The sequence below is a fragment of the Prionailurus bengalensis genome, chromosome B1 (genome assembly GCF_016509475.1).
Source record: "Prionailurus bengalensis isolate Pbe53 chromosome B1, Fcat_Pben_1.1_paternal_pri, whole genome shotgun sequence".
NCBI lineage: Eukaryota > Metazoa > Chordata > Mammalia > Carnivora > Felidae > Prionailurus > Prionailurus bengalensis.
In genome coordinates, this window is record NC_057344.1 from 79,687,924 (window position 1) to 79,714,513 (window position 26,590).

At 39.8% G+C, this 26,590-nt stretch overlaps 1 protein-coding gene across 2 annotated transcripts in view; it reads right to left on the bottom strand.

The window, feature by feature from the left end:
• The window catches only part of ARHGAP10 (Rho GTPase activating protein 10), a 326,505-nt gene that overhangs the window by 203,569 nt on the left and 96,346 nt on the right, over positions 1-26,590 (bottom strand). Inside the window, exons 4-7 of one of the 2 annotated variants that reach the window (XM_043567800.1) lie at positions 18,555-18,626; positions 10,255-10,356; positions 3,535-3,645; positions 1,149-1,253 (exon numbers count right to left, since the gene is read on the bottom strand). In XM_043567800.1, the coding sequence (XP_043423735.1) occupies positions 1,149-1,253; positions 3,535-3,645; positions 10,255-10,356; positions 18,555-18,626 (390 nt within the window). The remainder of the gene's footprint in view (positions 1-1,148; positions 1,254-3,534; positions 3,646-10,254; positions 10,357-18,554; positions 18,627-26,590) is intronic. The other variant, XM_043567809.1, reaches the window with a different exon arrangement.

The following is a 26,590-nucleotide window of genomic DNA, read 5'->3' on the forward strand; positions in this document are numbered from 1 at the left end:
AAAAATCAAGTAAGATACACAGAAGAAACTGAGATCATTAGAACTAAAATGCCTTACATCTAATGTGGAGTGCTCTTTCGTCTGTTCCCTACATGGAACACTGAAAGTTACATAACAAAACTTATCCTTACAACTATCCCACAAAGTGCAATATGGTGACAGTTAACACTACTGCAGGACATACTTAAAAGTTACTAAGAGAGGGGCGCCTGGGTGGCTCAGTCAGTTAAGCGTGCGACTTCAGCCCAGGTCATGATCTCGCGGTCCGTGAGTTTGAGCCGCGCATCGGGCTCTGTGCTGACAGCTCAGAGCCTGGAGCCTGCTTCGGATTCTGTGTCTCCCTCTCTCTCTGCCCCTTCCCTGCTCATGCTCTGTCTCAAAAATAAAAAAAAATTAAAAAAAATCCAAAAAAAAAAAGTTACTAAGAGAGTAGATCCTAAGTTCTCATCACGTGAAACAACATTTTTCTGTGACTACGTGAAGTGACAGACATTAGCTAAACTCTTCATGGTAATTGTCTTTCAATATGAATGTCAAGGGCGCCTGGGTGGCTCAGTCGGTTAAGCATCCGACTTCAGCTCAGGTCATGATCTCGCGGTCCGCGAGTTCGAGCCCCGCGTCGGGCTCTGGGCTGATGGCTCAGAGCCTGGAGCCTGCTTCCAATTCTGTGTCTCCCTCTCTCTCTGCCCCTCCCCCATTCATGCTGTGTCTCTCTCTGTCTCAAAAATAAATAAACGTTAAAAAAAAAAATATGTCAAGCCAATATGCTGTACAATTGAAACTTATAATAGTACTGTGTGTCTATTAAATCTCAATAAAACTAGAAAAAGAAAAATATAATTTATGTGACTCCTGATTTAAAAAACATACCTAGTGACTTTTCTGAAAGGCAAGAAAAATAAATTCATAAAACGAATTCATTAATTTAAAAAAAAAAAAAAAAAGAACCGCCAGGTGGCACAATTCCCCGAGCCTCACTTCCATGAAGAACAGTTTGTTATGCTGAGAACTGACCAGAAGGTGGCAACGTAGCCTCAGTTTCTCAGCACCAACAGCTCAGTCTGGTCTTAGTTTAAGGTTTTTCATATACCAAATCAAAAATACACATCTCAAACATCCTTTATACCAGAAAGCTTTCATTTCCTTACATTCTGAATGTTGATCTGTAGTTCCATTTTGTAGTGATTGAAGTCTTTGGCAAGTTCATGGCCCTGATGATAGAAAGTGAACATTCCCTGAAAAAATGACAGCATCTAAGACAAAGGGGGGAAAAAATGACATTAGCACAAAAAAAAAACCTCAGGGGGAAGAATAAAGAATAAAAAACAGCCACATGTTTCCCCCATCCCATTGCAATTCTACTGAAATAAAATTAAAAGAAGTCACCAGAAGTCAATTAAATCTAACTGCATATTATTTATTAATCTGTCTCTTTAAAAAATGAAAGATTTGTGATTTCTCCTTAAATATCAGAGCCATTAGATAGCTTTTATAGTGCACTGTACTGGAGAAATGATACAGCACCCATGTGTTCTTTTTTGTGAAGAGAATCTCCATATCCATTTATAATTGAAACCTTATCACCGTAGGTCAACACAAACTGTAACAAAAAGTGAAATCACAGAATCAAAGAGCTACAGGCTCTCTCCAATGGCATTTAGTGCAGCACAACCTGTCTCTTTTGTCTACCAGGACAGTCAGTGACTGGGGCAGAGACAGGTAGAGACAGGGAGATAAATAAGCTCTGAGTTCTTACCAACTCTCAACCTGCTCTTCTTGATTAGAGGGCACCTCCTTCCGCCCAAACATGGGAGTAAATTTAAAGTGAGTACAAGCATAATTTGGGATAGGAATTAAGAAAATCCTGAAATTCATTTTCTTTATAATGTCACATAGCATAATGGCTAGCAATCTGGGACTCTAATGTCAAGTGGCCAGCAGGGATCAATCCCCAACTTCGGCTATGTTATGTTATGAGACCTTGGGGAAATTAATGAAATTTTCTGTACTTCTATTTCCGTATTTGCTTAGTGGGATAATAAAAATATCTCCTTCTGGAGTTCCTGTGTGGAATAAACACATGAGCACGATGAAGTATTAGAACAATGCCTTGAACAAAGAGCACTGTAAATAATGTAGGTCATTATTATTTTACATAAAAGAAAGCTTTAAGGAGATGAATTGTTCCCTAATGGTTGAAATTAGGTTAATCTATTATTCCAACTGGACTATTGCTTCCATGAATGCCAATTTTAAGTTAATCATTACTTGGTTATTTTTTGTTTCTCAAAATCACATACAGTGGATAATTGTATAGCATGTAAATTTTCTCAGTAAAACTGTTTTTTAAAAAACCACATGCAAAAAAAAACACCTATATTAAAATTAATCTTGAGAATCATGAATTCTAGTGTTTCTTGTTTTCACTAAAACCCACAGTATGAATTATTATTTTGCATATCTTCATATACGTCAAATATATATAACATCTATATAAGCACAAACACAAATCATATGTCTCTGAAATAAGTATAAAGAACTGCCAGAATAACTCACAAAATAGTTTCAAATGCTCCATATGCTGGTTCTTGACCTCGGCTGCCATGAGCATACAGTTGCATTAAAAATAATTTGTTACAGGGGCGCCTGGGTGGCGCAGTCGGTTAAGCGTCCGACTTCAGCCAGGTCACGATCTCACGGTCTGTGAGTTCGAGCCCCGCGTCGGGCTCTGGCCTGATGGCTCAGAGCCTGGAGCCTGTTTCCGATTCTGTGTCTCCCTCTCTCTCTGCCCTTCCCCCGTTCATGCTCTGTCTCTCTCTGTCCCAAAAATAAATAAACGTTGGAAAAAAAAAATTTTTTTTTTTAATTAAAAAAAAAAAAAAATCTGTTACAGGGGCGCCTGGGTGGCGCAGTCAGATAGGCATCCGACTTCAGCCAGGTCACGATCTCACGGTCCGTGAGTTCAAGCCCCGCGTCGGGCTCTGGGCTGATGGCTCAGAGCCTGGAGCCTGTTTCCGATTCTGTGTCTCCCTCTCTCTCTGACCCTCCCCCGTTCATGCTCTGTCTCTCTCTGTCCCAAAAATAAATAAACGTTGAAAAAAATAATAATAAGTTGTTACCAAGAACTGTTTAAAGTGCTAAAATTTGGATTGGTGTACTTGCTTCAGAACAAACTCGAGAAGAGTGAAGATTATCCATCGACAGCACTGCTCACTCTCCCATCCTAACACTTCTTTCACAGGGTTTTCTTTAAAGGGTGGGTCTACAATAGGGTGGCAGAAATTGCACCTGATGGCAGTCATTGAGAAATAATATTCACTATATGTTGCTGTGCAAAGAAGGCCGAGAACCACTGAACTGTGAAGGTGGTTCCTTGACCTCATCACGATCTGGGTCCACCCTTTACAATTCATGATGTCTTGCTTCCTGTGTATGTATCCTGGTCCCCAGGAACTGTAAATTTCATCTAGAAAGAAAAATGCTTCTAGGATATCTATTAAATGTAACAGCAGAACAACTTTCTATGATACTTACAGGTTCCACAAACTCAAACTTCTTTCTTTCTTGGATCTCCTGCAGCTTACATACATACTCAAGGGACAGTTCATAAAAGTGTTGCCGGTTTTGCTCCACTTGCATATCTGCCTATGTTAAAGTAATAGAGGCTGGTTAAATCAGAGACGGTAAGGAGTGAAACGCTTGCCCAGAGGTTGGCAATGCTATGAGCTCTGTGCAAAATATGGCCTGCAGCCTGGTTTTCTACACAAAGTTGTCCTGGAACACAGTCGTGGCTACTGGTTTATAGATCTTCTATAGCCACTTTCCTGCTAGAACAGCCAAACTGAATACTATGGCTGCCACAGGGACCTTAGAGTTTGCAAAAGTATAGAGCGTTTACTATCTGACTCTGCAGAAAAAGTCTGCCAACGCTTGCTCTTTATGATGAGATTGGCCCCAAAGGATTAAACACTGAAGGATGCCTCTTCACGAAAAACTCACCCCAACCACAACGGACACCCAAGGTTGAACCATACACATATGATCAAAATCACATAAACATTATTTCCGTTGACAAATCCTGTAAGAATGCAGTCGGCCTGGGAAACTGTAGTCACTTCAGTAGTCATGAGTGAAGGCAGCAGGTGAGGAAGTGGCAGCTATGGTACCATCTCAAGAACCTGGTTCTTAAATACCATACGATCTGGTAATTCCACTTCCGGGTATAACCCAACAAAAGCGTTAATTTGAGAAGGCGTGAGCGCGCCTATATTTATGGCAGCATTATCTAGAATGGCCAAGATATGAAAGCAGCCAAGTGTCCACCAACAGATGAGTGGATAAAGAAGATGTGCTATATATACAATGGACTACTGCTCAGCCATAAAAACAGATGAGCTCTTCTCACTTACAACAACATGGATGGACTTAGACGCTGTTAGGCTAAGTGAAATAAGTCAGACATAGAAAGACAATACCATATGATTTCATGTATACGTGGAATCTAAAAAACAAAGCAAAACAAAATAAACAAAAAGGAAGAAATAGACCCATAAAAACAGAGAACGAGACGACGGCTGCTGGAGGGGAGAGAGGTGAGGAGGATGGGCAAAACATGTGAAGGAGAGAGAAGGTACAGGCTTCCAGTTGCGGAATGAGTAAGTCACAAGGATGAAAGGTACAGCATAGGAGACCTAGTCAATAGCACGGTAACAGTATTGTTTGGGGGCAGATGGTAGCTACATCTATGGTGGACACAGCATAACATATAGAGCTGTCAAATAACTCTGTTGTGCCTGAAACTAATGTAAAATTGTATGTCAACTGTACTTCAATCAAAGAAAAAAGAAAAGAGCCTGGTTCTCAAAAGTTGGGCCAGAGCTTGAAGCCCATCTGTAGGCAGTCAGGCTGTTAAGTCCTCAAAATGTCTCATCCTCTGGGAGTAAACAGGCACCAGATGGTCAGGAGACTGTTCAAAAAAAAAAAAAAAAAAAGTTCCAGCTTATCTGGTCTAACTAGAAGGGCACTATGGGAGGAGCAGGGTTCCATGGAGGAAGAGCAGGGAAAGAATGGCCAGCCTAGAAACCATTCTTACAAGGCATCACATAATATATTTCTTAATTTGGCCAATTTTACTTTTAAAGGTATTTATCTAGACATTTCTCCAAAGAAAATATAAATGGCAAGAAGCACCTGAAAAGATGCTCAACATCACTAATCATTACAAAAATACAAATGCAAGATAACACCTCACGCCTATGAAAACAACAACAAAACTATTAAAAAAAGAAAGAAAGAAACAAACAAACAAACAAACAAACAAACAGGGGCACCTGGGTGGCTCAGTCAGTTAAGCATCCAACTTCAGTTGAGATCACGATCTCATGGTTCATGAGTTCGAGTCCCGCGTCAGGCTCTGTGCTGACAACTCAAGAGCCTGGAGCCTGCTTCAGATCCTGTGGCTCCCCCTCTCTCTGCCCCTCCCCTGCTCACACACTCTATCTCTCTCTCTCAAAAATAAATAATAAAACATTAAAAACATTAAAACAAAACAAGTGTTGATGGGGATATGGAGAAACTGAAACCCTATGCACTGTTGGTGGAAATGTAAAATGATGAAGCTACTCTGGAAAACAGCATAGCAGTTCTCCAAAAAAAATTAAAACCAGAATTATCACGTGACCTAGCAATTCCATTTCTCGGTATATACTCATAAAAACTGAAAACAGGGACTCGAAAAGATTTATCTAACCAGGTTCACAGCAACATTATTTTCAATAGCTAAAAGGCAACAGCAAGCAAAGTATCCACTGACAGATACATGGATAAACAAAATGTGATATATATACATATACAGTAGAATATTATTCAGCCTCGGAAAGGAAGGAAATTCTGACACGTGCTACAACATGGATGAACCCTGAAAGCATTATGCTAAGTGAATAAGCAAGTCAGAAAAGGGCAGATACTCTATGATTCCACTTTTATAAGCTACCTAGAACCAACACAGAAAGTGGAAGGGTGGTTGTCAGGAGATAGGGGTAGGGAGCTGGGGAAATTTTATTCAATGGGCACAGAGTTTCAGTATTAAGAGATGACAAGAGCTCTAGATGTGAAGGTAGCGGTGGTCTCACAACAATGTGAATGTATTTAATGCCACTGAACTGTGCCCTTGAAAATCATTAAGTGCGTATATTTTATGGTATGGAAATGTGACAACAATCTTTTTCATCTTGGAGGGAAAAAGTATCTATCATGGCAAAAAAAGTTTTTTTAGCATGAAATGAATTTTCAAGTAGAATGTTATATAAGAGTGTTATGTTACTAAGCTACTAAGCTAAAATGAGAATTTCTACTTAATACTCATCAAAATCATCTTTTTTATGCCTCGAATAACCAGAGTTTGAAAGTTCAGCCACCAGTAGCTAGCAGACACAACTCTGGGGTGGGGGCGGGGGGGAGAGGGATGCAATTTTGTTCCGTATTTAATAAAATGAAGATGTGAAGAGTTCCAGGTAGATTCCTCATGTTTGGTTACTGGGAAATGTCCTTCAAGAAAATTACACAAGGATCAGACTTAGCCAAGTAGGCTCTTTATTTCAGCAGATTTTCTCACCTGGCTGTCTGTACTATTCCAATCACCCTGGCATTCATTGATGGTCAACCTCTATACACACCCCTAGTATTCTGGTTATCCATAACCACTATGCCACGCACCGTGTGATTAGATCACCAAAATCCCCAGGGTTGCCCATAACCTGTCATTTACAACAATGCCAAGGGCACCCTAATGATATGGAGCAGCACAGTCCTTTAGAGCCTGACTCAAGTCTGGAAGGCAATCACTATATGTGGAATAAAGCACAAAGCTTCCAAAACCTTTGGAATTTCCTGAGAGATGGGAATATCTTTTGCCATACATAAAGAGCCTCTCCGGAGTTTATGCCACTGAGATGACTTAGGGTGGGGCCTCTAGATAGCACCAGAAAGACTAAATGATCAGAGGGCTAGAACTTTCAGTCCCACCTACTGACCTCTGGCAAAGAACTTAGGAAGTTCTGTAAAAACGCTTGAACTTCAAGGTCTGTGAGCACATGCATGTGCCTGGAGAGTAATACACCCCAGTTCCATGGGGACAGAAGTTTCTATGCTTGGTACCCTTCCAGACCCCACCGTGTGTACCCTTTCATCTAGCTAGTGATCTCAATCTTTTATACTATTCTTTACGATAAATTAAGTAAATGTTTTATCTCAGTTCTGTGAGCCACTCAGGAAATGAATCAAACCCAAGGAGGGGGACATAGGATCATCTAATTTATAGCAAGTAGATCAGAAGCACAGGTTAACACCTTGATTTGCAACTGGTATCTTAAGAAGGGACAGTGCTCTGGACTAAGCCCTTAACCCCCTGGGCTGATGCTGTCTCAGGTAGATAGTGTCAGTAGCGAGCTTATTGCTGGGCAGTGTGGGAAAGCACACATTCAGACTGTACTTTTTACTATATCAAGCAAAAGTGACATTTTTAACAATTCCAATTTGACCATCACCCAATTTCTGGCCATTCCTTCTATAAGTATTTGTAACAAGAACAGACCATTCTCCTGCAAAGTTATTCACAAGATCGACTCCTCCAGTCACATATACTGAAATATAATCAATTGACCGCTCAAAAAACAAAAATATACTTCAAAAATTAACAGAAATAGATTTTTCTCAAATGTCTGATACTCGTTCTAGTGTAAATATTAATTAGAATTTAGGGAGGGGGATGGAAGTAGAAGGTATTATGCTCAATAAACATAGAACTACAGCTAATGGTCCTAACAAAATTACCAAAATAGCCAGCCTGGTGTTTGCAACAATCGTCACCTGTTACTTTCATTTGAGACAAAGAGAAAGAATAAATGATGCAAGTTTCTATGCCTTTGTTCAGTACCACTCTCAGCAAACTTTATAAACCTCTTGAGCACCTCAACTCAGTTCACTAAAGATTAGCAATACATAAGCCAATGCCAAAAGCAACGAAAATCCAAATCTAACTTTTTCCCTTTAAAGAGCAACCCCCCAAAAAAAGGCCTTCACGTTTGCAATAGAAAGCTGTTTCAAGTGGGAGTTCGTATGTTTGTAAAGAGTAAATAGCAAGATAGGGCAGAGTGTACAGTTTAAATGAAACTAAAATTATTCATCTTGAGGGTCTCTTCAAATTGCTGATCTGGAGTCTAATTATCTTTGGAAATGATCAAATGGATGGAGCCCTAGCTCACTATGCAAGCAACTTGATCCTTCTTCATTCAGTATTTATTGCCTACTCCCTGACTAGTACTATTCTAGGTGTAAAGGACAGACTACTGAATAAAACAATGTCGCTGCCTTCAAGGAGCTTACAAGATAGTGCAAGAAGCCATGTAACAACCAAATATTTAGTATGTCAAATGTTTGTAAGAATATGAAAAAATTAAAACAGCATAAGGGGGGCACTTTAAATAAGACGGTGGGGGACTTCTCTAGTAAGGTGAACTCTGAGCAGAGAGTACATGGAGGAGTGAGGCATACAGGTCTGGGCTGGAAACGTACCAGGCAGTAGGACAACAAAAAAGCAATGGCCCTGAGCGCAGAGGATGCTTGACCCAACCCAGCCAGAGCAAAGCAGCCCGTGTGGGTGCGAGGACAGGAGGGTGGGCCCTGGGCCTCCGCAGATAGCTATTAGTGGGGGGTCTGGGGAGGACCAGCAACATCAAGGCTCACCCTGCTTGCTGTATAGAAAATAAACTGTAGAAATATCTTGGTGGAAGCAGGGAGACCAATTAAGAGGGCTTTGCAGTAATCCATGTGAGAGATGCCAGCCGCATGGGCCAGGGTGAGATGGGGCCCGGGGTGGGGGGGTGGCGGGGGGAGTAGAAGTGGCCATATTCTGAGAATATCCGGAAGCTACAGACAATATATGCCAACAGACTGGATGCAGGGTAAGAGAGTAAGGGCCAAGGATGGCCATAAAGATTTTGCCTAAGCAACGGCTTGAATAAGATACCTAATTAGCCAGTGAAGACGGAAATTTACTTACAGCATGAAATTCCCTTCAGGATCTCTGAAAAGAGAGATAAGGGGAAAAGACAGGTAGAATGCTGCTGGCATTAGGAGAGTCTATAAAAACAACAGCTGTCATTTCAAAATGGGCAGAGGGAGCATATGGAACAACTGGATGGTTGTCTACACAATGTGGAACGAGGAGAGACTGGAGCCCTACCTACCTACAGTATTGTAGTGAGGATTAAATGGTATAAAAGCTCCTTTCTCTTTTATAAACTTCCAAACGCCATCCAAATGTCAAAGTTATTAAAGAGGAAAAAGTAAATGTGACATGTGGGGAATGTCAAAATGACCACACACACACATAGTGTGCAACTAAATATCTGACATTTAAATATAAACCAGCTTTATACTAGAGCCAATGTTATTAGCGTCATTTTGATGATACTTCAGTAAAAGTATGTCATAATGCTATATTATGCCCAGATTCCTTAGGTGTTTAAAAATAAACAAATAAGAAAAAAAAAAATCACACTGTTGTGGGATGAGTCAAGATCCCAACAGCTGCAAAACAGCATTATTTTTAATGAAAACATATGTTCCAAATTGCAAACCACTGAGTTTCCATTCAAGTGTGTGAGTGAGAAAACACAAGTGCCAGGGAATTTAGAAAAGAGAAAGACAGACAAAATGAGAGATAAGATATAAATTCCTTTCTCCTTACACATGGCTCCCTCCAAAAAAAAAAAAAAAAAAAATGAGTCTATTACCACAAGTAAAGCAGATGCTCTTTTTCCAATGAAGCTGAACTTCCTGAATCTTCAGCATTACATAAGATTAATGCTGCCTTCACATAAAAACAAAATGGTATATGAGCTTATTAAATTCATTTCTTCACAGTCTTGAAAGCCAATTAATGAATCTATTCCCCCCAAAATAATATACCCATTCTTCAGTAACGCTGGATAAAATTGTTGCCGTGAAAATATACTCAGAATCAAAAATGTTAATACTATGAATCTATACTGAATTAATCACTGTAAGATGTATTCATTATTTTGCGTCTTGTTCCACAAGAACTTTTTTTTCCCTTAATTCATGGCATTACCTCTTCGGTTTTTTTTCATCCCTAGATGAAAAGTTCACAAAAGAAAAGCACACTTTAAATGGAAAAGACATGCACTGCTCATTGAATTTAGGAACGAATTAACAGAAAAATAAAAACAATACCTCTTGTAAGTGTGAGTCTTTCTTTTTGGCTGATAAATTCAAATGCTTATCAATTAGACTATAGTTCTTTTCTGTTTCTTTGTCAAACTTCTTTTTTTCTTCCTACAAGTCAGAAAACACAGACAACTATGATTAAACAGGAGGGGAAATGTATGCGCAAAGTTTATCTACTAGGAAGCTCAAGATATGAATAGTATCTAAAAATAAATAAAGTACCACCGAGTGTGAGGAAGCTATCTGAAAAATCTATCTGTACCCATGCCACTGCTTACAAATCATCAAAGCAGCGTTAGGATTAAAGAGTCACTCATCTTTTCTTTTTTTCCTTTAATGGGCTTTTTACAAAGCACATTAGTTTTCAACTCTTCATACTTAAGTGCTTAGAATTAACACCATGTCACTTGTCCCTCATTAAAAGAAATAATAATAAAAAAGAACACAGGGTTAAAACAGCAAACTTGTGCAGATTTTGGCATAGAAATGGGATTCTTTTAAAACTGAGTAAATTTTAGTCTACATAAAAAAAGGAAGCATCATCACAATTGGGGGGGAAAAATCTTGGGAAAGATTTTAATTGTCCAGTGTGAATTTAACAATAAGACCCTCTGATCAGAAACATCATCTCCTTTCCCAAACTTTCCCAGTGATTTCTGTAACACTATTCAGAATATGTATCAATAGATCAGTCTACAGGGCATAAGGTAAACACTGACACCTTTGTACTGAGACTCTGTGATTAGCATTACAAACATCTCTCAGGTACTGCCGAGAACCAGCATTTGCTTCCTTTGTCGATAGAAGCTCTTTGAGAAAACAAGTATCCTAATGGTTAAATACAGAAAAGACAGACGATCTCCTCTGCCAATTTAAGTGGATTTTTAATAAACATTTCTGAGCACCAACGAGAGCACACTATGTCCTCATGCCCTCAAAAGGTTTCCATTAACTTCAAACTCTCCCTAACTCTCCAAGGGCTCCTGGAAAGGAACATTCTCTTCCCTATTTTCCAACTTCTATTTTCTAAAGCAAAAACGAACATTTCCCATCTTTTCTGATACGATCTTTTTCTTATTAGGCAAAGAGACTGAACAAAGCACGTGAGAAGTCTGTTTCTTCACATTTGTCATTATTTTTTCAGGACATGGGACTACAAAAACTGTGGGAACCTAGGACAGAGCCTCTGCTGGCTCATCCCACACGGAGGGAAGACAGTCTCAAGAACGGATGTTTCTTCCCATTTCTATTCCAAGTTGAATTACAAATTAGTTACACAACTTTGAAAAAAAATTCACAACACAGAACTTTAGTTTTCTTACTGAAGAAGTCAAGGATTTTTTTTTGTACTTGCTCATTTTTAGATCCAATCCTAAAATTCTGTGACCCTATGGATCACCTACGTGTGACAACAGTCACACTTTTGTTGACACAGAAGCACTTTTTCTTTATGCTCTCTAGGTTTCATTTACAACTATTTAAAAAAAAAAGTTTAAGGCATGAATACACAGTTACTCTCTTTTCTGCTTTTTATTACTACAGTTTTCATCAACTATTTTGGTGACTCACAGAAAAATAAAGTAAAACAAACATATGGCCACTGTTTCAGAATCTCCACTATTTTAACAAGCTGATAGGGTGGAATGCATGCTGGATCTGGTGTGAGAAAACCAGCTCTCGTCCTGGCCACTTAGGACTGTGACTGCACCAGCCTCACAGCGTTCTCTGAGCATGTTTCTCACGTTCAAACAAAACAGGAAGAGAAGGCATTCCGCTGCATTCACCACAGTTACCACAAGGCAGGATCGTGTAGTAAAAAATGCTCCCTAGCGCAGATTCGTACTTACCAGGAACACTGAAAATATTTTTACGCATTTGATTTCATCAGAATCACAGAACAGGACAAAGGAAGCAGTGATGCTAAAAAGAGCAGTCAAAACACCCAGCACACTCAGCAGCAGTGGGGTTTGTAAGTTAACACGTGGGTAAAGTTGAGAATGAAAGAAAGCGGGGGTATCAAAGGCTTTATGCAGAAAGAATTCAGCCAAGAAAGAACATTCCACCCACCAACGAGAGTGGAAATGCGTTCGTCCACATGTGGTATGGCGTTATACAAATGCTGCTGTGTTTTGTTTTTAAATCTTAAGACCTAAATAAAATTATTTCTTCTTGCATTTGTTCTCAATGCCATTACAGGGTAGTATTGTTTCTTTGTGTTCATATGGCTTTTGTGTTACACATGGGAGTATAGGCTAGTATACAAGCCATGTCATCTAATTTTTCTGGAACAGCCGAAAAACCGAGTTTTAAATAGTGACTACCGGGCACCTGGGTGATTCAGTCGGCTGAGCATCTGACTTCGGCTCAGGGCATGATCTCATCAGTTGATGAGTTCAAGCCTTGCATTGGGCTCTGTGCTGACAGCTCAGAGCACGGAGCCTGCTTCAGATTCTATGTCTCCCTCTCTCTCTGCCCCTCCCCTGCTCATGCTCTCTCTCTGTCTCAAAAACAAACAAACATTAAAAAAAATAAAATAGTGGCAATTGTTTTTGTTTTTGTTTTTACATTTTAACATGAGTAAGACAAACAAAATTATGTTTACAGGTTAACTATGATTCACTGAAAGCTTGTAATTGGTTACAAAACCTATGCCCATGCCCCACGACCCCCTCAACCCCCCCCCCCCAAAAAAAGTAAAGAACAGTTATTACTTAAAATAGTGTAACCAGGGCACCTGAGTGGCTCAGTGGGTTAAGCGGCCGACTTCAGCTCAGGTCATGATCTCATGGTTCATGAGTTCAAGCCCCACATCGGGCTCTGTGCTGACCGCTCAGAGCCGGGAGCCTGCTTCAGATTCTGTCTCCCTCTCTCTCTGCCCCTCCCCCACTCATATTTTTTTTTCTCTCTCTCTCTCCCTCTCTCTCTCTCTCTCAAAACTGAATAAACATTAAAAAAAAAAAAAACAGTGAAACCAAATAAGGTGTATGCTGTATAAATGGTAAAGGGAATTCAGAAACCTAAGAAACAAAACTTAATATTTTAAATATATTAGAAGTAAACATACTTTTTAAGGTTGTATCATAAATCACTGGATAAAAAATATTATTCAACTAATGGTGTTGGTATAATTAACTACTTGGAAATAGAGAACTATGTCTCATATCAAAATTAATTCCAGATGGATTGAAAGAGTCACGAGTAAAAAATGAAGCCATAAAAAAGAACAGTTTCATCAGATCTCACAACAGACAATACTTTTTAAGCAAAAAAGAAATGGAAGAAGCCATGAGAACTTCTAAATATCAAAAATCACAAAAGACAAGCTAAAAGACCAACGACAAAGCAGGGAGAAGATGCAATTAATATATAAGAAAAGAAGTAAATATTCCTAATACATAAAAACACTCTTAAGATTAAGCAATTTTCTGCTAAAATCACATATTAGTATTTCCATGGAAAAATGAATAAGGAATATATAAAGAATTCAAAAGAGCTTGAGATTGTGAATTGTCCACATTTCTTTAGAGCATTAGAATTTGCTTTGGAAAAAGGGGGGAACTTTTTAAAGTTACCACGTACCTTTTTAAAAATGTTTTGGTTATTTTACAAAGTTCCTGGGATGAGGAAATGAAAGAGCTTATTTTACAACGATAAACATTAAAATAATAAGGCGTGACTAGTCTGGAGAACTAAATACTTTCTTAGAGATTCCAACTCTTCCTCCCTTATTTAAGTAAGGAGATGGGGGGGGGGGCGGAATACCACCCATGCAAGAAACAAGATTCATATTACACATATACTTGGCAGGAACACCTTTTAAACTGCAATCCTGATGTCCAAGCCTGATACCCAAGAGTTCTGTAATCTCTGTTCTTACCCTCCCCTGGTCTACCAACATCCTGCAAGCCCAGATAAAAATGCCATCTCGTCCATGAAGCGCCCCCTTACCACTCAATGGTGGTGAAAACAGCACACCCTCCCTTAACTTCTGCACCAAATGTCACCTCTCCCTGTTTGACAACTCACTTGCCTTATCCAACCTCACTCTCCCCCTTTCTCTAAGTCCCTGCAGCCTACCCAAAGAAATGAGAATTCAGCTTTCCCTCCCCACAGAATCCAGCACCTAACTCCACACCCAGGAGACATCTGTCAGAGGATGAGAGAAGGAAGCCTATGGCTGCAGTGGCACCAAAAATGACAAAGTTGACGGGTACCCTGAGCTACTGTGCAGGGTCACCTATCCATCATCTTCGCACTACCTGGCCAGGAGGGTCATAAGCCACGGTACTCTGGCATGTCACCTCTGAAGCTTGCAGCATGCAGAGAGTAGACAAAAACCTGAGTGGTTCTTGTTTGGCAAGTTGACACAGAGCAAGCCATAAATGGGATAATAAGATAAACTGCAACCATGTAGGCCAGGCCCCTCTGGAGGCATGGGAAATACACTATCAAGTTCATTTAATCCTCACAAAAACCTTCTGAGACAGGGGTCATTAGCCTCATTGTAAAGATCATGGAGCTGGAGACCATGAATGCCCGAATCCACACAGCTAGCTTAGGGGCAGAAATGGGATTCAAACAAGAAGGAAGCAGGTCTTCCTGAAAGACTTTCCTGGCACTCCAAGTTGAGACAATAGGGCATGTTCCAGAGCACCTATGCTTACCTCAATTATAGCACTTTTTAGTGTTTTGTTTTGGTTCTGTTTTGTTTTGTTTGCATCTCCCCCACACCCAGAGTTGACCATGTCTTGAAGGCCAACTAGTGTTTTAATTCATAGTTGTATACTGGGACTCTTCCCTTATGATAGGGTGCTGGTAAGTGTTTTATAACTAAAATGAAAAAAATGTAATTAAGTCAACATTTTTTTCTGCTTTGTCAAACATAATTTGTGAAATTATTTAAGTAGATTTGCTTTTCACTCATATTCACTCACTGCAGTCATTTACAGAATCTCAGGAAGTCAACTTTTATTAAATATTTAGTCATTAGATATAATCTTGGAAAGAAATATAAAAGAAATTTGGCACAAGGGTCTCTGAAAGGCTGAGGCTGTAAGTTATAATATATGAAGTGAACATCTTTTTCAACCCTTCTGGTTACATTTTTTTATTCCAGTGAATAAAATAGTAATTGGCTCTTCCAGACTAGCATTTGAGTTGGCTCGATTATCAATAGTTTAGTTGCATCTGTTTGATATTTGCATGCATGCTGCCACCTACATGAGGCCACATTTTCATTACTGGATTGTTCCAATTTCTACAAGAGAAATCTTAAATTCTCCCAATGTAAGTCATAGCAAGTTGGGGTATTTCTTACAGAGTTTACACAATGGCCTACTAGGCTCCTATGTCGTTCGGTGCCCATACTAGTTTCCTAATTTAACTAAGTGGCTAATTCGACATTTAATGAGCAATGGCTCTGGATAAAGTGTTGTGCAGACACTAGGGTAAGTGACAAGCCCCTGGGGAAAGGAAAGAGCTGCAGAGGAAGTAAAAGCTGAGTAAGGCTGTGAAGGGAACTCTGAACAGGAACCTCATGTGACACAGCACAGAAGGACCTGTGTCCTGCGACGGGAAATGGAATTTTTCCAACAGACAGGAGAACCTGGCAAGCATGGAAGAAAATCAGCTGAACCTCCAAGAACCAAGGAATGAGCCCAAACCAAACAGATATGACGGAAGGAGAACAAATCCAAATGGAGGCCAACAGTAGAAAAGAATAGCTCAGGGCTTTTAAAAAATCCAGCTTGCAAAAACCTAGCAGTTCAGACATATTAAAACCACAAATTAAACACATCACTGAGATTCTGGAAACCCGAGAAACTAAGAGCGAACAGAACGGAAACAGCTCCAGTTGAAAGGCAGAGGGTAGGACACACCAGGTGGGGAAGGAGAAGAGAAAGAGAAGATCCACATTCTAACAAGGAGATCTGAAACATTCTGCTGTGGTCAACTTTTAAAGGCTTTTTTTTTTTTTTTTTAATCCCCACATAAAAACTGCTTTTTTAAAAAGACCTTTAACTTACATAAAGTTATTTTTAAGTGTCCCAATTAATGAGTGAATAAAAATATAGGTTTGTCAAAACATGATGAAATATCCAAGAAGTACAGATGTAGAAAACCAAGGATCCAGATTACAAACCTTTATACAAACCCTCTTCTAGAATTATCAGTGGAATAGGTTATTTATCAGATACTTTATATATGAAGACAAGAGTGGAGGCCGGTAGTAAATAAAGAAAGCACAGCCTTTTTCTCTTCAACACAGAACAATCTAGATTTAAACACTGAACGTCTAGAGACAGATGCTTACATAGCACTATATAACCTAGAACATCACCATTCTCTATTCTTTAACATATAAAACTTTGAGTAAAAAAGGCCTTCTCCCTGTGACCCACAAGGACTTACCTCCTCAAATAGTATCCATAGTATGACAGCCAACACACATACTGTACTGAACAAGAACATACGATAAATCCTTCACAAACTTAAAGACAGTGAACAATGAAGGAATAAAAAAAGGGGGGGACTTCAGGATGGAATCTGGCCATGAAACAACTCAAGGCATAGACTAAAATTATTAAAATAACTTCTTTCAACATGGCAAGCTATTCTGCGAGGTGCTTGCTGGATATATACTCTGAACAAGTACAACATCAGAAACAGGAAAAGTTTTAGAGGGAGAAGGAGTCAGTCAATAGAAAATTCAAGGTTAGAAATTTATAAAAACTCAGTAGGGGGGGCACATGGCTGGCTCAGTTGCTAGAACATAGTCTATCAGGGCTGTGAGGTCAAGTCCCACATTGGGCATGGAGCCTACTTAAAAACAAACAAAAAACAGTAGGGTGGATGGCAAATAAAAAAGAAAATATATTAAGTCATATTCATTTTCCATTTCCATAATATAATCCTCACTCACCACCACCATCATCCAATTAATAATAAACGGACACTGTTTACATTCAGTACCTGCTAATGAAGTGTTAGAAAACAAACAGTCAAGGTGTTCGAGCTTTAAAACAGCCTAAAGAAGACAAGATCAGAGAAAACAGAATCATAAAATACAAAGTAGAGCAGTCAAATCCCCAAATCTCTCTTTTTACAGATAAGGAACTATAAAGCCAATTATCTGCCCAGGGTCACAGGTGTGAAAGGAGACCTCCAGTGTCCTGCTGCAAATCCAGAAGACACAGTCAGCTTCATGGAACTCAGCAAACAATCCAGGAAAGGACTTAGAGGGTGCCTGACTAATCTCCTCTGAAAACATAGCCCTTCATTAAAAAGGTAAAATAGTATGCTAAAAGGAAATGTATCTAATATTTTAACAAGTCACAGGAGAAATGATTCTTTAAATAGCAACTAAAAAGCTGGCACTCTTTGGGCCCATCTGTATAGCTACAGTCATTGAAGCCACAAAGTTTATTTGTACAAAACCATTTTAATATTTTGCTTAGGAAGATGAAGAAAAAAAGCTTCACAACCCCAAGCCACTGGTGGGGAGGGGGGAGAATCCAAATGTAAAAACTCTCTTCCCTACCTAAAAGTGTTATTCTCTTCCGGGCCAAGCCAAAAAGAGTCAACACATGATTGTTACTTTTTGTCCCTCAGGTGAATGCACAAAATTCAGGAAACGTTGGTGGAAATTATTTCTCTGGGATAATTTCAAAGCTCATTAGTATTGGAAGTTGCTAAATATATCTCAGGCTTCCTGTGGTAAAGTCACCAAGTTGTTCCCAGAAATCCTGGCTAACTTCCAGATCCTTGAGTGCGGGCTGTTTTTCACCCACCTCTGAATCCCCAGCACCTATCTATAACAACACTGGCGCGTTAAGAGAAGCTCAGTAAATCTGTGTTAAATTGAAGGAAATTATGTCCCCCAAACCTAATATTCTCTTCCTAGTTTCAATGGCATCATGGCATAGCAGCATTTCTAATCTTAAACCCTCACATAACGCTACACTCCTCCATAAAACTGAGGCGTATGAGGAAATCAGTGTACTCCCCACAGAGGTAAGATGCTTCTATTCCGAGTGCATGTGAGGTCTGGTTAAAGATATTTTCAAACCTCTATATGGGAAGGTGTAGCCAAAGATTGCTAGAGGTTTTACTATCCCGTCCAGGTGTTTTTGTTTGGTTTACAATTTCATACCCCCCAAGGGGAAAAAGCACATTTACAACATAAAACAACAGATGGTTTACTCCAGCATCTCCTTCCAAGCCGCCAAATGCGAATCAAGAGTACAGTGAAGCAGCAGAGGGACGTCCATCTTCCACGTACAAGTGTGCTCAAATTAGACACAAACCTTTACGGCTCCAAGTTGCTCTTTTCTGAATTTTTCCAAAGGTTTAATCAGGGTTTCGGTTACACTTAATGCCTAGAGAATGAGAATGATAACAAAAGAACATCGTATTAGGTTTCCAAAAAGGAAAAAAAAAAAAAAAAGTCAGTATTTCATTTCCCTCTTCCACCCCACCCAGAAATAAAATGAACAACATATTTTAACTACTTTATGTCACGCTGCCAATGCAACCATCAAATGACTTCTAAATTTATTAACACACTGGATCTCCACAAATATTTTCAGGAAAGAGGAGGTGGGGCAACGTGCCAGGGAAATGTGCAACAGTCCCAACACAGCTCTTTCTTCAGGGAAATAGCAAGCCGGTTGTCTTTAAACAACAAAGGGGTCTATCACATTCATTAACAGAACACTTCTGTTGGAGATTTTTTTTCCCTCCCCCTCCTCAGAAATTTACAAGTCAATTACATTCCTTTACTAGTGATCAGACTACATTATGTAAGGACTCAGTTTGTGGCTACAAGTTTACACACTCAGTCTGACTGAAAATTACTCATAAGGATTGAAGGTGTATATGCAAAGCAGAGTCCCTGGAGCTCACAACAAAGTAAATACTGGGCATGCTGGCAAACAGTACAGAAGGAGGTCAATGTGGTAGGAGCCATATACACACTCCAACCACTCGTTCTTCTATTGGCTGCTTTGGGGCTTTTCCTTTGAAGACAAGAACATGCAACAAACAATGCTGAAAATGAAAATCACAGGGAATATTTACCTAACGAAAATGCACTGAAGAGTATGCAGGTGAGTAGTGGTCTTCTCACCCTGTATTTCCGGAAGATCAGAAATATCCAGAATAGAAAAGGAAACTTCACAACACTTTACAAGAAAAGTTTCATGCCTCTTTTTACACACACACACACACACACACACACACACACACACACACACACACAAAGGCTTCCAGAAATCCAAGCTTTAAATTACAGAAAAACTAAGTTACTTAGAAAAGTAAAGGATTCTGAATTTAACCAAAAGCTCCTTTGCAATATTCCATTAGATAAGGATTTCTCCCAAAGAAATCCTCAAAAAATGACTATGGCTACTCAACATAGGAAATCCTCAAAAAATGACTATGCCTACTCGAGATGCCTAGAGTTCGAACTCTCTTCCCCAGGCCACAAATTAGGTTCCACTCACTCCCACTCTGAGAATTTATAACTTAACTATCAAGGAGCTGGGGCAACAGAGAACTAAAAGAAAGAAGAGCAACAACTAGTCAGGAGAAAAGGATCACTTTCAAAATACTACATTCAATTTATCCTCCCTATGTTGTTGACCATGTGACCTACAACAATGGCAAACCAGAAACTCCTTTGTCCTAAAGAACAGAGCAGAGACAAAGCACATGCCAGGAATCCCAACTACTCAGAACAATATGGAATGCCTCCAGCAGATATGAGAAGTTCTGCCATACGTTTTTTTTTGTTTTGTTTTGTTTTTTTAATTTTTTTTTCAACGTTTATTTATTTTTGGGACAGAGAGAGACAGAGCATGAACGGGGGAGGGGCAGAGAGAGAGGGAGACACAGAATCGGAAACAGGCTCCAGGCTCCGAGCCATCAGCCCAGAGCCTGACGCGGGGCTCGAACTCACGGACCGCGAGATCGTGACCTGGCTGAAGTCGGACGCTTAACCGACTGCGCCACCCAGGCGCCCCTGCCATACGTTTTTAAAGGGATCCATCTGACACACAACATCTCACAATAATTTAAGGCGCATTTCTATTAGCACCAGTGTCACTGCCTAGCCTACTCCTTTTCCGAATAAACCTACATATAAGTATATATATAAATACATTCTCCAGGGTGGATGGCCCACTCAAGAAAGAACTCAGCCCAGCATGACAGTGCTGGGAACACAGAGGCTAATAAGTGCTCAAGTTCACAGAAAATAGGAGCAGAGATTCAAAATCATGTAAGTCCAAGCTTAACCTTAACCAATGTACAACATTGCAATGAAGTACCAAACAGGACTTCCCCTTTCCAAGCAGTCATCCCAATAAACCCTGTATTTCATGAAACAAGTATCTGCTGAGCATTCAGCACCAGGTGCTGGAGACACAACTATGAACAAAGTAAGTACAGTCCCTGCCCTCCTGGAACTTACTGTCTAGCAGGGAAGACATGATGCATACAGCAACATGTAAGAAAACGTGTAGCTGCAAATTCTAGTAATTCCTTCGAATGGTGAAAAGAACTAAGGTGAGGAATTTAGTAGAGGATTTATAAGGAAAAAACTACCCGAAGAGAGCTCCATCCAAAAAATGACATTTAATGGCACAAAAACAGACACTCAGATCAATGGAACAGAATAGAGAACCCAGAAATGGACCCACAAACGTATGGCCAACTAATCTTTGACAAAGCAGGAAAGAATATCCAATGGAATAAAGGCAGTCTCTTCAGCAAGTGGTGCTGGGAAAACTGGACAGTGACATGCAGAACAATGAACCTGGACCACTTTCTTATACCATACACAAAAAGAAACTCAAAATGGATGAAAGAGCTAAATGTAAGACAGGAAGCCATCAAAATCCTCGAGGAGAAAGCAGGCAAAAACCTCTTTGATCTTGGCCGCAGCAACTTCTTACTCAACACGTCTCCAGAGGCAAGGGGAAAAAAAGCAAAAATGGGACCTCATCAAAATAAAAAGTTCTGCACAGCGAAGGAAACAACAGCAAAACTAAAAGGAAACCAACAGAATGGGAGAAGATGTTTGCAAATGACATATCAGATAAAGGGTTAGTATCCAAAATTTATAAAGAACTTATCAAACACCACACCCAAAAAACAAATAATACAGTGAAGAAATGGGCAAAAGACATGAATAGACACTTCTCCAAAGAAGACATCCAGATGGCCAACTGACACATGAAAAAATGCTCAACATCACTCATCATCAGGGAAATACAAATCAAAACCACAATGAGATACCACCTTACAACTGTCAGAATGGCTAACATTAACAACTTAGGCAACAACAGATGTTGATGAGGATGCGGAGAAAGAGAATCTCTTTTGCACTGTTGGTAGGAATGCAAGCTGGTGCAGCCACTCTGGAAAACAGTATGGAGGTTCCTCAAAAAACTAAAAATAGAACTACCCTATGACCCAGCAATTGCACTACTAGGTATTCATCCAAGGGATACAGGTATGCTGTTTGGAAGGGACACATGCACCCCGATGTTTATAGCAGCACTATCAACAGCAGCCAAAGTATGGAAAGAGCCCAAATGTCCACTGATGGATGAATGGATAAAGAAGATGTACACACAATGGAGTATACACAATGAAGTATTACTTGGCAATCAAAAAGAACGAAATCTTGCCACTTGCAACTACATGGATGGAACTAGAAGGTATTAGGCTAAGCAAAATTAGTCAGAGAAAGACAAGTATCATATGACTTCACTCATATGAGGACTTTAAGACACAAAACAGATCAACATAAGGGAAGGGAAGCAAAAATAATATAAAAACAGGGAGGGGGACAAAACATAAGAGACTCTTAAATATGGAGAACAGAGGGTTACTGGAGGGGTTGTGGGAGGGGGCTAAATTGGTAACGGGCATTAAGGAGTAGATACTCCTGAAATCATTGTTGTACTCTATACTAATTTGGATGTAAATTTAAAAAATGAGATTAAAAGATGCCAAAAAAAAAAAAAAAAGGCAGGGAGGAGAAATGACATTTAAGCGCATATATGAAAGATGAGAAGGAATTAGGGATGCAGAGAGCAAGGGAAATTGTTTTCAGCCTGAACCCAGCAGAGGTAAAGGCTTGAGGTGAGAAATTTGTATATTACAGGAAATAGCAAAAGGCCAGTGTGGCCGGGACATAAAGAACAAAAAAGTAAATGGAAAGACAGGAGTGAAGGCAAGGGACCAGAACATATAGGACCTTGAGAGCCCAGGGAATGAGTTCTTTCATTTTGGGTATGATGTAAGCCACAGAAGGTTTTTAAGCCAGGCACTAACACAATGATTATTTAGATCTTTTAAAGATTACTCTGGATTCTCTGAGAAAAAGAGATTAGAAGTGAGGAAATATGGAAAGAGAGAAACCTGCCAAGAGGCTTCTAGAATGGTACATATAACAGACGATGGGGGGCTGGAATAAGGTCATGATAACAAAAATAGAGTTTTCAGAGATATCTGCAGATAGAATCAAAATGACTGGTGATGGACTGAATGTGGGAAAGGTGGGCGTTCCCAGGATCACTCCCAGATTTCTGGCATGAACAACTGAATACCAGAAATAGTATTTATTGAAATAGGAAAATTATGAGCAAAAGCAGCTAGGAGCAAGCACTAAGGAATTATGCTAAATCTAAGACACTAGGAGACACCCAAAAGATAGTAAAACATCTAAATGCCCACGTGAAGAATCCTGAAAAGATGGTTCCAAATTTCTAAGGTGGGAGCAGATGAGATGGTGCCCATGCATGGGTGTTGACCTGTCACAGGAGGAGGGATCCGTCCCTCCCGTGTAATAACAAGTAAGAACACAAGTACTGTATCAATACAAATGAGTGTGCAGATCTCATGAAGAGAGGCTGGGGAGTTGCTACCTGATGGTTATTTTTTCCATGAAATACAAGGCAAGATCACTTACAAGAGAGGTTGAGCATGGGAAAAAGTTTGAATAGTGAGGAGAATGAAGGAAAATACCATTACAAACCGTGAGCAGAGCACTTCCTAGAGAAACACGAACATTACTAGGCAGGGCTACAGGCCATTTGAAATAACTGAGCAGCAGTTTGGGAAGACATCCATCTGCCTTGCTGTATGATTTTCTCTAGCAATGCAGGGAGTGAGTGAGCAGTTAGGTTTAACCAAGGTAAAAGTATTTCCAGGACATGTGAACATATCAGCATAGTATTGATGTGGTGTGCACAGCACAGGCAAGTTGCACAAGTGAGGGAGCTGACTGGGTAAAAGAGATTTCTGGAAGGGGATAAAGCAGAGCCCGAAATAGGGCATACGAGTTCTCCAGACAAAGAGTAAGGATACACTTGATCTTAGCCAAAAGGCCGAGAAGTGATGGCAAAGAGTAAGGATAAAGGGGAGAGGAAAACAGCAATTTCAGAGCATACACCTGCAAGCAATTCAGTGTCACTAATGCAGCTAAAAATCAGCAGAGGAGGCTGAAGAGATCCAATGGGCCCCAGGAGCCATCAGAATAGGATCTAGGAAATGTTCAGTAAATGCTAGATACAGGCATTAATAACACAGACACAGAGAGGCCTTTTAAAATGCAAGTCCTAAAAGTTCCTCGTGTGGCGTAAACACCGTCCTTTACAAAAGGGGGCCCACAAAGACTACACACAAGTAATTTTAGGTCATTAAATGTGTCCTTCACTTGGATAATTAATGTGATGCAGCATGTGTCTGACTCCCAAGGTCTAACTCTTTTTCCCAAGGAAAACAGTATGAGAGATTTCTTACTGTTTGCAAGTTAACAAGCAAATTTCCAGAATAAGAAAGGAGTTGTTGTCTTATGACTATGTCCAACTCTTTCATAAAACTTTTTTGATTAAAAAAACTTTAATTTAAAATCCATTACCAATTTTTTCTTTTAAAATCTGGTTATGTACCTTCTGAACTGAGCCTTAAGCATTCTATTCAATAAACAAAACAAGAGGAGCTACTCAACGTTTCAGTGAGGCACTGGTGGGTGAGCAAGAAGGACTGTTTCCTTCTTTCTCTCAAAATAGACTAGACACTCCATGGAATCTCTCAGTTCCTTTTAAAAATTTCACAGAAGTATTATATAATATTTGTTAGAAATAAGTGTTACTGAAATGTTCTAATGCCAAAACATGATTCTTCCCCAGAGACAAATGAATACCAAATCAAGGATGGCTCCTAAAACCCTAAAGAAAATTTCTGGTGGTAACAGTTCCCCAATTTAAAAGAGACAGCTGAAAGTAATACTATGGAGAAAAGCTTTCAAATACTAATACAGTAGAAATCAGGTAATTTAAAGAGAGAAAGACAAAGCAAATAGAGAATGTGATTTTATACTCCACCTATAAAATTATGTAACCATATTATTCCCCATAAAATACTTGAACTAGCCACAATAAGAAATCAGAAAAGGCTTTGACTAATGAGCCTTGAAAAGGATTTTGGATAGTCTTGCTTAGAAACAGAATGCATCTACATGAATGTAAAATGTGTTGCTTTACCAGTTGCTTGTGAACCTTAGGGCAGGAGTCAGCCAACTTTTTATATAAAAGGCTGGGTAGTAAATACTTTAGGCTTTGCAGTCATATAGCCTCAGTTGCAACTACCCAACTCTTCCATTGTAGCCCAAAAGCAGTCATAAACAGTACATAAGTGAATGAGCACAGCTGTACTCCAGCAAAAATGTATTTACAAATACAGGAGGTGAGGTGGGCTTGGGCCATGGCTGGCTCAACTCTGCCTGAGAGAATCATCTTAAGTACATCCCAAGATGTTCTACTTACTCTTCTCTGGTTGCATATTTCTTTTCTTCTTTTTTTTTTTTTTTTTTTTTTCTGTTTAAGTAGGCTTCACTCCCAGTGCAGAGCCCAATGCAGGGCCTGAATTCAGGAACCTGAGATCAAGATCTGAGCTGAGATCAGGAGTCGAACTTTTAACCAACAGAACCACCCAGGCGCCCCCGTGTATATTTTAATATACATTTACTATATTTGCAGGGGAACAAAATTTGGGAGGAAAGGTTGAATGTTGCATGAGAGAATCACAGTTCAAGTAGCTGTCCAGCTGAAAAGAGGGATTTACAAGTGAGGTAATAGATTTGCCTGGGATAAGCAAGCCAGTGGGTTTCAGCGTTGAAAAGCAACTGTGCAAGCATTAAAAAAAAAAAAAAAAAACTATCTTAACAATTTTTTTTTAATTTTTTTTTCAACGTTTTTTATTTATTTTTGGGACAGAGAGAGACAGAGCATGAACGGGGGAGGGGCAGAGAGAGAGGGAGACACAGAATCGGAAACAGGCTCCAGGCTCCGAGCCATCAGCCCAGAGCCTGATGCGGGGCTCGAACTCACGGACCGCGAGATCTTGACCTGGCTGAAGTCGGACGCTTAACCGACTGCGCCACCCAGGCGCCCCTTCAATTTATATGAATTTATAGTGGGCTTTAATAAGGGCTTCAGTCCCTAAAAATGAGTTAACTGAATGTTCAGCATGAGTCAAAAGAGTCCTAAGTTGCCCTAGAAAAGAATGAACTCATACATTGGCTATGTTCAAACCAAACAAGCCAATCATTCAACGGTGTCCCGTGAGATCAGAATCTATCTCAATAGTATGGATATTGCATTTTAAAAAAGACATTTGCTAACTGGGGTAAAGCAAGAATGTGCCCAGAATGCTAAAACAGTGTAGGAGGAACAAGAAAACCAGAGGTATTCAATAGAATTGGGGAGGAAGAGAATATTTAGAGGCAACATGAAAGCTGCCTATAAACATTTAAACAGGTGCTAAGTGAAAGAAGGAAAAAAGCATTCTGATTTGCTTAAAGACGACAAAACCAGGTCTAAGAAGCTGTAATGCAGATTTGGGGTTTGCTCCCAAGGGGAGCTCAGTAAGACCTGCATGGACCAGGCAAAGTCTGACCTCTAGCTCCTTTCCCATCAACAAGTACAATCTAGGTGACCAATGCCCATGGACACTCTATCATAGAGGCCTGCAGGAGGAAAAGCTGGCCTAGGAGACCTCTGGGGTCTCATCCAGCTCTAGGATTCTATGTGAGGTGGGAGAAGCAGAAATGCAAGCCACATTTCAGTGTTGAATGGCAAATCTCAGAATCCATTAAAACTTCACAATTCAAAGTAAAAGAATGAGACTATTTTATAACAGCCTGGGGGATTAAAATATTTCCAACTAGTCAGGTCTGAAATCCCTTTCGTTAGACATCTGGATGTGAGAACTTCAATGGCTAAAAGGAAAACAGAAGGTAAGGTGATATCTCTGCCTGCCCCCACAGTTC